Here is a 14,316-nt window from a genome sequence, read left to right as displayed (position 1 = left end):
ACTTTCCCTGTATACTGACCTCCTCGCACTCACGTGCACACACGCACACACACACACACACACACACACACACTGGAAGAAACAAAAAGCAAAACTTACTTTCTTGGTTAACAGCATGGTATATAATCATTTACAGGAAAGACACACCTAGTCAAATATTTTGCGAGGATGAAAGCAGGTATCTCACACACATTAAATCATGTTACTTTTAATATATTATCATAAATTTTTACATAATAGTAGAATAACTGATACACTTAACTGATATTACACATAAAGGAGAAGAGTAATAATTGTCTAGAAAAAGTAATAAAAACATATAGTAATAAAACATATAGTAAACCATGGTAGCAGAATTGTAAGCCTGGTCAATGGTACTTCTTTCAATGCTATTTTCCTTAATAACTTTATTTGATGAGATAACAACTATTGCTAATTAAAAACAACTAGTGGAGAGGTTCTTTCAAGAACAGCTGATTCCCCTTCTGCATGAGCAGTACAAACTCCTTTCCCTCAACTGGAGTCAATCAATAGAGACCCAGGGCTACATGTCACATCTGATACTATAAAAATCGCTTGGAATCAGTTTTTCCTTTGACACATAATAGTTTCCAACTTGAACTTTGTTGGCCTTTCTTTCACCCTCAGTACACAGCTCAGGAAAGAGACCTTCTTCTTCCCCTACAACAGCTGCACCGCGACAACCCCTGTCTCCCCACGGAAACGTGAACAAGTTCATAAGAACTGTCTGATCTCCTTCTTCCTTTTCTTTATCATCTTCTTTCCTTCTTCACCTTGATAACTGCTTAATGGTTTAGATAAAAGGAGAAAGTTAAATCCAGTAGTTACGAGATGCAGCAAAACGAAACAGCATTCAATTTAATTAAAATATTCCCTTTTGATGGATTACTCTAAAACAAATGTTTTGAAGTGGATTCTGCTTCTTGTATTCAAAGAAAAACTGATGAAGACAAGGCAAAAGATGACATTTGAAAAGAGTTATGTATTTTTCAGCTTTTTCCATAAAATTTCAAATAAAATCTCAAATGTTTCCTGGAACATTTCTGACAAAGTAACTATGGGTTTGACTGGATGATAAAAACATCTGCCATGCAGATAAATATCAACTTGCACTTGATAGATGCTCTTAATTCAGTCCTCCCATAATAACAAATGGGTTTTTAATCAGGTAGGACAAATCATCTGAATCAATTTGGCTTTGGACTTGGGCTAGTGAACTTTTAGATTAGTGAAGGATACTTGTAGTTCATTTTAAAATCTGTAAAACTAGGAGAAACCTCTTGGTAGAAAAAACATGAATACAAATATTTATCAGTAATATTTTAAAAGAAAAATACCTACCAGTCATAAGTACTATTAATTTATTTTAAAACTGCTACTTCCTTTTGTCTTCCATACATCCTAAAAACCCAACACTTGTGTTGGTTTAAGATTGCAATGAACAGACAACTTTGTGAGATAAATGTCTTCACTTTCTTATAATTAAACTCTATAAATACAGACAGGCCATAACAATTAAAAGCTATAGAAAGCCAATGTCCACATTCTTATTTTTATTAGCACCCAAGAAGGAAGCAGTATGAGCTGTGCACAATGTACAACATGGTGGCAATGCAGAGGTTCATTGAAAACATACTACATATCTACAGCTTCTTCGACAGTTAACACTGACTGGTTTTCTCAAGCAAGAAAATTACCTTCTCCACAAGTGAAACCATGCTCCAAGAATGAGATCATGTCAAATTACACAAAAATGTTCACAAGATGTATGAAAATGATGGACACCAAATCATTACTGCTAATACTGGGATCGCTGTCTCATAGTCTTATAAAATTCCTAATCCTCAGATCTAAACACTTAATATTGATTACTAGGTAAGACTGCCTGCCTTACACTTAATAATGACAATTCCATAAAAATGTATTAGCATCAAATAATGAAACACTACTTTAAAAAAACCACAGTGAAGTTTCTTCTTTCATATACAATTAAAAACACTATTTTTTGGAACCAAAATGTAATTTAAAACTAGAGATTCAAATAACATATAATTGAAATGTATCTCTCACTCTATAATGTTAAAATATATATAACATATAAAAAGAATTTTTTACAAGAAAGAAGAATAAGAACTAGCATATATGTGCTATTGGTCTGAGAGAAATAATTCAACAATTTTTTTAAACTTAGCTATCAAATCTATCACCTCATTCTTAGTTCATCCATTTTGGGTGTTAAACTCTGTAATTGATGTTAAACTGACAATTTCTCTAAAGCAGGCTCACATTTGAGACATTACATCCCAACAAATCATCAGCTGCTTGCATGTCAAAAGCACAGGGACAAGGCATGGAGCATTGCATAAAGGGGCGAATCAATACAAAAGACTGTAAATGCATTAAGAGATTTGAGATTGCTTTAAACAAAAAAATAACATTTCATGAACAACTTGCACCTAACTTATACAAATAGCTGATGCTCACACAAGCTTCATGATGCAAAAAGTCATTGTAGAAGACAAATATTTTTTTAAATAATTCAACAAGTTTTTACATTAAGGTCGATAAATGATCAGTGTGCCTTGTCTTACATTCCTTAACTATTAAGAAGAGACATTTACTGCTATATAATAGCTTTCATATACTTGAAGACCTGAAGCAATGTAATAACTTCTTAATGTGTTTTTTCCAGATAAGACAATGCGGTCTTGAAATTATTTTTTTCCCAAAATGTTATCTTTAAAGAACTGAGTTGTTAGTCTTTTGTTGAAACCCAATGTTCAGCCTCTTGAAAAATCAATTTTGCATTTACCTGGAAGGGCTATCTGGGATCCTGATGGAAACTTAACTTATCCAGGACAATTGCAGAAACAAACCCTCACCATGATATTTACCCAGTATATTTAATATGTGAGTTTTCTTATGTCATCTGACTTTGGTTTTTCATTTGCATAGTCTAACATTGCAGGATAAATACGGCTCATTGGGCCCCTTCTCTTCTTTTCTTTTTGTCCCAACATTTTTCTTGATGGGAAAGAGATATAAAACCACCCAAGAGAAGATCATAAAAATGTGCAGATTCTCTGGAAAGTGACGGGACAGCCCAAATCCAGTGTTTAATACAAACTGCAACATTCCATGATTTCCCATATTCTGATTCCACATGCACTTTTAATAATCATTTATGGAATCCCAGAAAACACCACCTAGGAAGGGCCCAGCCAATGGAGCAGACAAGTGGGACTCTTCTGACCTCCCAGAGTTAGCCTCTATAAAAATATATAAAAACAGAGTTAAAAAAAAGAACAAGGAAAAGGGGTAGAGTCGACACATGGCTTCGGGCCTCTGGCCCTAACCCAGGGAAAATGTGACGCTAGACAGGCAACCAGCTGCTTACTCATTTTGTTGACTAGATTGTTGATTTAGCTAGCTGTACTTTGTTTTCCTGAATCATGACTTCCTTGGCAAATTCATTAGAACCATCTCTCAAGTTCTCTTTTAATTTCTTAAGCTCAAAGTCATGGAGGATCTTGATAGTCATTAGCTTTTCTCGTTTGATTCTCTCCAGAACATCTTTTGGAACATCGGGGATCATCCAGGCCAACAAAAATTTAACTAAAAACACAACATGCTAGAGAAAACATAAAAAAATAAAAAACACTGTTAGAATTGTCAAGTGTTCAGCAGGAAGTTCCTACAAATCATTTCATTCATTCAAAAAACTGTGCTTGACACATGTGGTACAAAGAAAATAAAAAAGATACCCCTGTCCTGGCACTTTCCTCTAAAGACCAATAATAAACAGATAAATATATTCTAAAATATGTAACACAGAAACTGAAGTTCAACATGGTTATTGAATATACTCCTTATCTATGCTCCCTTCTGAAAACCAATAAAATATCTGAAAATGAATTTTTTAAAATGACATAACTCACAAAGACATAAAGAAAAAAGAGGGGACGGTGATAACAGACTCCAGAGCAAAGAAAGCTGGCACTTCTTAAACTTGCAATTGGTGACATGGTGATGTCAGAAACCAAAAAGACAAACACCAATTTTGTTTTAGATCATTAGAAAAGCTTAGGAAAGAAAGTACTAAGGACTTTGAAGGTGTATTTGTGGATGGAACTGAAACCAAGAGGATTTGTTAAAAATTTGCATATGGATGGCCCTTGTTGGAGTGGCTCAGTGGATTGAGCGCAGATGGGTCCTGGGATCAATTCCCAGTCGGGGCACTTGCCTGGGTTGTGGGCCAGGTCCCAGTAGAGGGCACAGGGGAGGCAACCACACATTGATATTTCTCCCTCCCCTCCCCTCTCTCTAAAAATAATAAATAAAATCTTTTTTAAAAATTTGTGTAAGGAGCAGTTGAATTTCCAGAACCTCTCTACCATCTGTAGATGTAGCAGCATTCCTTGGGTATGAATATAAAGCTTATAACTGTCTCTCACTGATCAGTCTTTTTTTAAATATATTTTATTGATTATGCCATTACAGTTCTATTTCCCCCCTTCATTCCCCTCCACCCTGCACACCCCTCCCCCACCATCCCCCTTTAGTTTATGACCATGTGTCTCAAGTTCTTTAGATTCTATATTTCCCATACTATTCTTGCCCTCCCCTCTATCTATTTTCTACTTACCGTCTGTGCTACTTATTTTCTGTACCTTCTCCCCCCTTCTCCTTCTCCCACTCCCCTGTTGCTAACCCTCCATGTGATCTTCACTTCTATGGTTTTGCTCCTGATCTAGCTGTCCTCTTAGTTTGTTTTTGTTTTAGGTGTGTGAATATGAACAGATTGCCAAGAACCACCAAATAAAATGTAAGCAGATATCTCACATGGAAGAAAAAGACTGAAACACAAAAATAAGAACTAAGAGGAATGACAGTAATGAACAGAGCAAAAGAATAGTAGAATAAAAAGACAAAGATATGAATCCATCTACTTATAGGAAAGAAAAAATGATAATTAATTTCAAAATAGGATGTATACTATCTGAATAACAGAAATCCCCCAAAAATAGAGTAGAGAAAAAGAGAAAATTGGCAAAGAAATAAGCCAAGAAAATTTTCTTAACTTGAAGGGTAAGTATGTTTTCAGACCTACAGGGTTTAGTGAATAGTCACAATGATGAGTATGGTCCAATGTAAAGAAACTGTCTTGTGAAATGTCATAAGACAAGGACTACTGAGAGAATTCTTAAAGATTACTGACATATAAAAACATCACAGAAAGGCTTTGCATTTTACAATACTGGAAGCTGACAGAAAATAGAGCAATGTCTTAAGACATTTCAGGAATACCTAAATAAAGCTGGCTGAAAAATTTTCAGGAAAAATGACTTTTAATCCTGAACTGTATGCCAATTAATCATCTATAAGGAAAGAAGTTTTTAATATATAAGTTTTCAAAAATTGATGGCCCAAAATTTTCCTCAACAGATTACAGGATGATGTGCTTCATTAAAATAAGCTAGCAATCCAAAAATGGGAGAAACATAGATTGCAGAAAATGTAGTGTTTAATACAACAGAAGGTGCAGAGAAGTCCAAGAAAGATGATCAGTCAGAGCCTGGGATGGTTAAAAAGTTAGTGAGAATAAGAAATAAACAAAACACACAAACAAAAAGATTCCTAGTGCAATTTACCAGACTGAAAGGTAATGAAAAATGTGGGAGTGGAAGAGTGATATACGAAGAACTGAGAGAGAGAGAGAGAGAGAGGGAGAAAGAGAGGAAGAGGGGGGAGAGGAAGGAAGGAAGGAAGAGAAAAACATGCAGATGAATATTACAGAAGACTGATGCCTTTTTTATCATGTAAAAGTATATGAATTTAAAAATTATTTTTATGGATAAAGATAAAGAAAAACTGATTAGACTTTGTGTGTGCTTGCATTAGACTTTTCCATTGTTGGGATTTACTGTAGAGTGCAAAAGTGCCACCTACTGAGTTAGCTCTCCCTTACTGGCTTTCACGGTTTATGACGTGTAACACTTAATTTGTATCTTAGTCAAATATCCCCTCTGTATTTGTTCATTTTTATTGCATGTCTTCTATCTATCATTATACTAGAAATCCCATGAGGCAGAAACATAATATATAGTGGACAGAGCAGTCACTTGGGAGAGGGATATCTGTCATTAAAACCCAGGTTTAGTATTAGCTCATTATCTCTAAAGCAAATACCTAATTTTACTAAGTCTGAGATTTATTTGTCAAGGACTAATAATAAAGTCTACATCATAAGGTTATTATCATAGCCTCTGGAACCATTATATAATAGGTATTCAGAAAGATCAGTGGGTTCTCTGCCCATTTTCTGACCCTCAAGGGGTGTGGCCATATTTCTTTTTTCCTGTCACTTTGATATCTTAACAATAGTAAATGAATAGTAGGCAATCATTATACTGAAAACATCCCTATGCTGCTTTTTATGACAACAAATATGTCAAAACAATTGATTGAGATAATGCCATTTTCCGCTGAGCAGATACCTTTAGAAACATATGACCAAAGGGAGCAAAGAGACTAAGGGGAATGAACGGTAAGAAGGGCTACAGGAACCTAAACAGCAAAGCAAACAAGCAAGCAAAATATAACCAAAGGCACTGAAATAGAGAAAAGGCTGACAGTGACCAGAGGGGAGAGGGGAGAATTTCAGGGGAAAAGGGGTTTACAGGAACAAGTATAAAGGGCACATGGACAAAAACTAGGGGGGATAGAAATGGGAGGGAGGTGGGGAGGCCCAGGGGGGTTGGCTGGGATGGGAGTAAAAGACAGAAAATTGTACTTGAACAACAATTAAGTTTTTTTAAAAAGACAAAATAGTAAAAAAAAAAAAAGGGGGAGGTACTTACCTCCATAACTATGATGAAGGTCATCTTGGCAGCAAGGACGTGCCAGAATTGCATATTATGAAAGTACTTCAGATCATGATCGGGAGGATATCTGTAATCTTTATACCTGAAAAATAGAAATACAAAAATTAGCTGGAGCTTCAGAGAGTCCTAGCATAAATTCCTATTCCTTTTATTTAACCTCCAAAGTCAAATCACAGTAAGATAATTGCTACCTTAAAACATTTCTGTGCTATAATACAAGTAGAAATGATGGCTGATGTACAGTATAGAGGTAGCAGGAAACACAAGTGCAACTTCTCTCTTGCCCTTCAAAGACAAATTTTGCTATCTCCATTTCCTCTCTTCCCACCCGCCTTAACACAGTTAGTTGTATCCATCACCACAGTGAAACCAACTGTCTCCTCTATTTAAATGGAAGGGACATTTTAATCCTCATCTTATTTGATCTTTTGAGAATAAAACTTGACATTCTATTTCCTTGAAATTCTATTTTTTCTTGGCTTATCTGACACTGCATTTTTTTCCTTACTATCCTTCTGCTGATATCCTTACTATCCTAAGTGTTCTTAGCACTCAACTTTGTGAGCTTATTGTTTTCTCCAAAGCTGCTAGAGACTGATATTCTTCAAAGTTTTAGCCTGGACATGACATCAAGAACTATGATATAAGTGACCATACTCTTAAAGACTACACTATGATTATTCCAGATGCAAATATGAACTGTGGCAATGCTTCTGTCTGCCTGCATTGCAACACTCTGCAGTTTCCTTTTTGGCATCCAAGATGAGACCACTGGTTCAAGGTTTAAGTTAAGGGGCCTTGATGTTCTTTCTTTCTTCATATCTATCTATCTGTCTAATAAAATATAACTACATACATATGATATACAAATTTTACATGAATATAAAATCTTTAAATCCTAGAGTAAAACGATCCTCACAGACATGAGACACTAAGTGGGGAAAGAGTACATTTACAAATTCAATTTCACACTCACTGCATGAAACCCTTTAAGTGGGATATTTTTATTTTTCATTCTTTTTTTCAGGATATATAATTAAGTTCAATTAGATTAAATGTATGTATAATACAATTATGCTGTATGATATATAGATATCACAATTTGGGGGCATTTGTTGCTGAGAAATATTTCCAATAAATAGAAAAGAAGAGACAACTCAAAATTGATGTTATTTTACTCATAATATTCTCTTACTTTGGGACATGCTGTGTTTCCAGATCAGAACCTTACAATGTGTGAATTCCAGAATCGATGCACTTTACTATCCAGCATTTGTACTGCCCATAGTAAAGCCTTTATATTGTAAGGCATGAAGGAAATAAAGAACAAAAGAAATATATCCAAAGGGCAAAATTAAAGAAAACAAGAAGAAACCTGCAAGTGGTGAAGTCTCTTCTTTCCGAAGGCGCAGTGTGGTTTGGTAAGTCATCTATCAGGAATATCGACAGGCTGTTATTGATATAGCCTTTCAAAGGGTCAGTGGAATTTTTTGAATAGGCGTAGTAATAAACTAGACGAGGAACGATGTCCGATGTAAATGCCACAATAAAAGCCTAAAAAGGATAAAACAAGAGGGAGATCATGAGCTAATAATCTAGTGTGAAAAATGCCTGATTTCTATTGCTCAGTTCCTTGTGCTACAAGGATGCAAAATGATTAAAATGCTATTATTAATCATGTTAATATGAGTCTTTGCCCAAAACATGAAATACCTCATTTATAGTATATGACTAGTAGTCCAAGATTTCACAGCTAGAAAGTGACTAAGTTGAAATTGGAACCTGAGTGTATCTGCTGCCAAAAACCAAGATCGTCCTACCACACCTCTCTATTTCCACCCTTCTCATTGTTTCATTCACAGTTTCCACTGTCCTGAACCAGGTTCGTTTGCCTGGACCAACTCCATATGCTAGAATCAAGGGCGTGGGCATCATTTCCAAAGATCCAAATAGTATGAACAATGTGTTTCCTTTAGGTTATTAGGGAAGTCAATTTAAAACCACCTGGCTCTGATACCTATAGGTTAGTGGTACATTTAAAAAAAACCTTATAATATTATTTCTATAGCTACTGGTCTATTCAGTTTTTCTATCACTGAATAAATTTTGGCAGTTCTTATTTTTTAAAAAAGGAGTCATTTCAAATAGATTTTAAAACTTATTGACCTATATACCAGTCTCTTGATTTTCTCACCTGTACCTTGTCACTTTTTCTTGTTTGAGGCTTTTGGAGTTTTGGTTATTTTATTTCTTTTCAATGAGCCAATCCTTGATTTACTTAGCAATTACATTGTTTTTTGTTTGTTTTCTAATTTGACTATTCCTGTTTGTATCTTTATTAATTGTTACTACTTTCTATTGATTAGCTTACATTTTTCCTTAGTTTCTTAAGTTAGTTTCTTCTTTTTTAAATAATAAAAGCATTTATTGTTATAACTTTTCTGTACCAGTGATTTTAGCTGACCTACAGGTTTTCCTTTTAATAATTTCCTCTTTATATAATGAAGTTGACTTAGAAGTGTGAATGTTAAATGTTTATTTACTCTTTTTTGGGTACTTTATTATCAATTTTAATTTTCATAATATTATTTTAGGTGAATATGCATTATAAAACTTATGCTTTGAGGAATCTATTTTTATTTCTATTTTTAGTGGTCCATAGACATAACAGGCAAATGCTGTGTATTGCTGTATATTATGTATACAACTCTACGTATAATCAAGATTTAATGGTACTATTCAAATCTTTACACCATTACTTGTTTCCTGTCTACTTTGTCATATGCTATGAAACTGTACTGTGCTATTTTAATGAGAGTGATCCTACAGTTTTCCTTGTGGATGATCTTAAAATTTTCCGAGTTTCCGTGTCAGAAAGTTCTCTATGTTGTTTAGTGCATCAAAGTTTAGGAATGTTTTATCTTTCTAGACTGTCCGCATGATGAAGTCAAAATAAATAGAGATTGAGTTAAGCATCATTCACATCTCCCGATCCCCAAGAAAACAAAATACAGTCACCCACCAAAACAGGTCCACTTACGTTACTTGCAACAGAAATAACAGTCATTCCATAAAGAATGTCTTGCCAAACACCTATGCTATGAGCTTTAGCAGCCACAGGTCTCCTGTACTGAGTAGTGAGTTTCCAGGCATCCACTCGGATCTCTATAACATTATTCAAGAGAGCAAGAAGAGGAGCCAAAGGAAAAGAGGCCACAAATAATGTAACAAATCCGAATTGGATTACTGCAGGGAGAAAAGAAAAATGTGCAACTCATTATCATGGAGGGGAAAAGAGGGAACACTCTGCCCAACTCCCACCACCTCCTGCATTTTGGGAGGATCTATACCAGCAAAACACTCCAGGTCTCTTTCCAACTGCCCACTTCTCCTCCCCATAAGAAGCAGTGACTAAAACCTGTTTGCTCAAACAGGAACGAGAGACAGGCCATGCATGGCTCAGTTTCAAACTTGCTGCTTCTTTTGAGATCTGCTTATCTAAAGAAGCATCTACTCTTGTTAGATAAGATATTCTTCTTAAAAGATAGTCTTTTATTTTTTAAATATATTTTATTGATTATGTTATGACAGTTGTCCCATTTTTCCTCCCCTTTATCCCCCTCCAACCTGTATCCCCCCTCCCACCATCATTTCCCCAGCTTAGTTCAAGTCCACGGGTCATACATATGGCTTCTTTGGCTTCTCGATTTCAGAGATAACATGCAGAGTCATCAGCAGGGAGGGGGAAGGAAGAGAATGGGGGAAATGGTACAGGGAATAAAAAGCATTAACCGTAGGTATAAAATAGACAGGGGGGGAGGTTAAGCATAGTCTTTTATTATAGTGTATGTTTAGGTCTATGATGGTCTAGCCTTGACACTGGCCCTGCCACAGCAGTGGGGTAATCAAGTTTCTCTGTCTTGCTAATCTGTGTACTTCCTGAGATCACACATAATGACTGATTCATTTGTATGCTTCCAACAGCCAGTACGTGCTGGGTATATAAACATATTCAACTATAAGCCTTATGAATGAATGCATTATTAAAGATTTGAAGAAGCTAATAGATAAAAAGGCAGTAAAAAACAACATATAGCTGAGAATAAACCAGAAAGTGAATTACTAAAACATCAGAAATATATGTAAATTATATGTGGAGAGGAAATATACATTTCCTGGAATAAAGTATTTGTTAAGGTCCCAATCCTTTGGGATACCTTGACATCTTTCTAAATTAGTTTTACTCTCCCCATTAAGACTTAACACCTGTGTCAGCTGTATTCTGTCACTTTTGGTTTTTTGTCTCCAACAATGTTTGGAATAAAAAAATCCACACACCTGGCAGTCTGGGCTTCCCACATGAGTCAAAAATAATCATGAGAATTACAGAAAGAAATTTCCACTGGAGGAAGGGAGGATCTTCCACTTGTCCTCTATTTTTAGGTGGATCATGAGTATTTCTGGATTTCAGCTTTTTTTTTTAATTTTCTTATTAAAAAATCAGCCTTGTCATCTACTAAACCAAGTGAACAAATAGCCTCATTTCCTGTCTTCTCTACTGACTCAAGAAATAAGAAATTAAGAGGAAGTAGTATACATAAACAGTTTAAATTTTCTATGTACGAATTCTAGATCTTTACCTAAAATCTTTGTGACCATGGGAAATAAATTAACTCATCCACATTTCAGCATCCTCTAAAATAAAATGCAGTGAATAATGACTACTCTGTAGAATGTTTCAAGATTAGAGATGATGTATGTGAAACATCCAGAATAAATTAATTTAGTTGTGTCTCAATAAATGGTAGTCAATCTTATGAAGCCTTGTATTTCAACTTTTTCATTTCAGCGATCATTTCTCTGATGCATTTATATACAAATCCATTTAAAACTTATATAATTAAAAATTAGCCTTAACACCCCATAGAGTAAGGACTAGCTAATTTCACTGCCAGCTGTATATCAATAAAACAGATTTCTTACTGTGTGTCCTAAATTTACCTATTTCAACCCCGGCATCACATGTCTGTACTACAGTGGAGAATCAGTAGCAATTTCAGGCCAGCTGGTTCATTCCACCATAATTTTATGGGCCTTAAGAAAAAGTTTTTAAAAAGCGTCTTTAAGTTCACCAGAGAAGCAGAGAAGCACCACTCAAAGAAGACACTCTGAGGAGACTACACAGGCAGGCTCCGTCATTCTCTCTCCTAAAATTTCACCTCAAGGTCTCTTCTCTGTTGAACCCTTGGAATATTTTGTGGATTTACTGTGTTCAATCTGGGTTTCCCTGGAATAACTGCTGTTAGTCTTCTTCCTTTTAGCATTAACTAAAGGAAACACCAAAATGTTTTGTGCTGAAAATGTTTTTCAACTTGTTCTCTCTCTGAGCAATCACTGAGGCAAACAAAAGGAGAAAGAACTATTTAAGCTAATTTGAGTCAGTTATTAAAAAGTGGTCCTTATTTTGTTTTGTTCAATATTAACACTCGATAGGAAAAAATTTTGTGAGCTTAGTGTTTTGAAACTAAACTTCATTCTACATTCTGTTTGGTAAGTAAAGTCAACATTGAACCAATCTTTTATATATTAATCCATTTATCTTCTCATCTACTGTCCAGTGATTTACTGAACACCTGCTATGTTGAAGGCAGAAAGAAATATTAAGAGCTGAAAAAACACTTATTTTAGTCAGCCTCACTCTATGTTTCAAGACAAGTGGTTAAAAATGACCTGTTTCTAGGTATTCATAGAACAGCCCAAGAGATCCAAAAGTTTCAAGGTCATGGTCCTGCTCCCATCGACTGTACAGCTTCTCAGAGTTGGTCCGAGCTTTTCGGCGTCTCCACCAATTTAGAACCAACCTGTTGGAAGTCATCAAAGTAAACACATAAGATAGTTTTTAAAAAGGGTTACAGAATCAGAGTGATAAATCTAGAAATTGACAGTAAGAGAGGTAAAGAAACAAGATCACAGAGCAAGCAGAGCTAAAGTCCACATCAAAACATAGTGTTCTTTTCATAGTACAAGACAAGGTCAAAGTTCTTTATTGGACTGAGTAAGAAAATATAACAACACTGACTCTCTTGATGGAAATATATTTACTCAGAGATGGTTCTGTTAAAGAACAAGTGGAGGCAAGCTTCTATAGAGGATGTTTTTTTTCCTATTTAATTCACTAACCTTTCAGTTGTTAAGATACTAAGGACACTCAAGGAAGTGAAAAATTGGTTACAACAGAAAATGCATGACAATGGAAGTGCAGAGGCTTATCTAACATGAAAATAAATGAAATAATCATAAACATAATATTACCTAATTCCATATTATATAAAAAATAAAACATTATGATAATGTTGGATTACTTTAAGGACCAAAGGTTTTTTTTTCATTTTATTAGAAAACCAAACAATGTGATAGACCATATGAACAGATTTAAGTAGAAAATATGAAATCATGTCAATTACTACAGAAAAACATACTTATTCAAGTATTTTAAGTACTTATTTATGATAGAAAAGTAGAGGAAAAAGAAAATTACCTAAATCTAATCAAAGGCATCTAGCATAATTTGGAGGAAAACATCATTCTTAATGGGGGGAAAGTTAGAAGCATTCCCTTTAGAACCAAGAACAAAGAAAGGGGGTATATTATGATCATATTCAAGACTCTACTAGAGATCTTAACCAGTAGAATAAGATAAACAATGGAAGTGAAGGTGTAATCTATAATTATTAACAATAATAATCAATATTAACAATGTGATTCAACTGTCTGCACAGAAAATCTAGATGGAGTTAAACAAAAATATTAGAATTAACTAGTAGAGTACATCAATACATTTTATTCCTTTATACTCATAGAACACAGGTATAGAAACATAATATTTATTCATTTTAAGGATTTATTTATTTGTTTTTAGAGAGAGGGGAGGAAAGGAGAGAGGGAGGGAAACATCAGTGTGAAAAAACACTGCCCCCAGCGCGCCCCCAACTGGGGGCCTGGCCAGGAGGCCAGGCAGGTATCCTGACCAGGAGCTGAAGCAGAGACCTCTTGCTTTGCAGGTCAGCTCTCAATCCATTAACCCAACCAGCCAGGGTAAAAACCTAATTTTTTAAAAAGATAACATTTATAACAGCAACTAAAATGAAAAGTACTTAGAATTGGATTTGACAGAGGACTGATATGACCCATATGTAGAAACTTAAATCTCAAAGTCATTAAAGTCCAAAATAAATGTTCATGAATTAAAAGACTTGGCATTATAAAAATGGTAGCTATTTTTATTAAAACTATTGTAAATCAATATTTTTGAAACAAATGTAATTTTATTCAAAAAACAAACTATTTTCATGCCAAGTTTGACAAGATGTTTCTAAAGTTTACACAGAAAGACAAGAAACATGGATCACCC

At 34.8% G+C, this 14,316-nt stretch overlaps 1 protein-coding gene across 6 annotated transcripts in view; it reads right to left on the bottom strand.

Moving 5' to 3' along the window:
* Window positions 1-250: 250 nt before the first annotated feature.
* Window positions 251-14,316, bottom strand: part of ANO5 (anoctamin 5) — a 72,318-nt gene continuing 58,252 nt past the window's right edge. For 4 of the 6 annotated variants that reach the window (XM_053673124.1, XM_053673128.1, XM_053673127.1 and 1 more), the window contains 5 exons: window positions 12,636-12,766; window positions 9,946-10,151; window positions 8,281-8,459; window positions 6,882-6,987; window positions 1,560-3,652 (listed from right to left, as the gene is read on the bottom strand). In XM_053673124.1, coding sequence (XP_053529099.1) covers window positions 3,431-3,652; window positions 6,882-6,987; window positions 8,281-8,459; window positions 9,946-10,151; window positions 12,636-12,766 — 844 coding nt within the window. In that variant the 3' untranslated portion in view covers window positions 1,560-3,430. Of the gene's footprint in view, window positions 806-1,559; window positions 3,653-6,881; window positions 6,988-8,280; window positions 8,460-9,945; window positions 10,152-12,635; window positions 12,767-14,316 lie in introns of those variants that run through there. The other 2 variants (XM_053673125.1, XM_053673126.1) reach the window with 2 other exon arrangements.

This window comes from Artibeus jamaicensis, unplaced genomic scaffold (genome assembly GCF_021234435.1).
Source record: "Artibeus jamaicensis isolate MK-2021 breed Jamaican fruit bat unplaced genomic scaffold, CSHL_Jam_final contig_797, whole genome shotgun sequence".
Lineage (NCBI taxonomy): Eukaryota > Metazoa > Chordata > Mammalia > Chiroptera > Phyllostomidae > Artibeus > Artibeus jamaicensis.
This window is presented reverse-complemented; position numbering and strand designations above follow the sequence as displayed.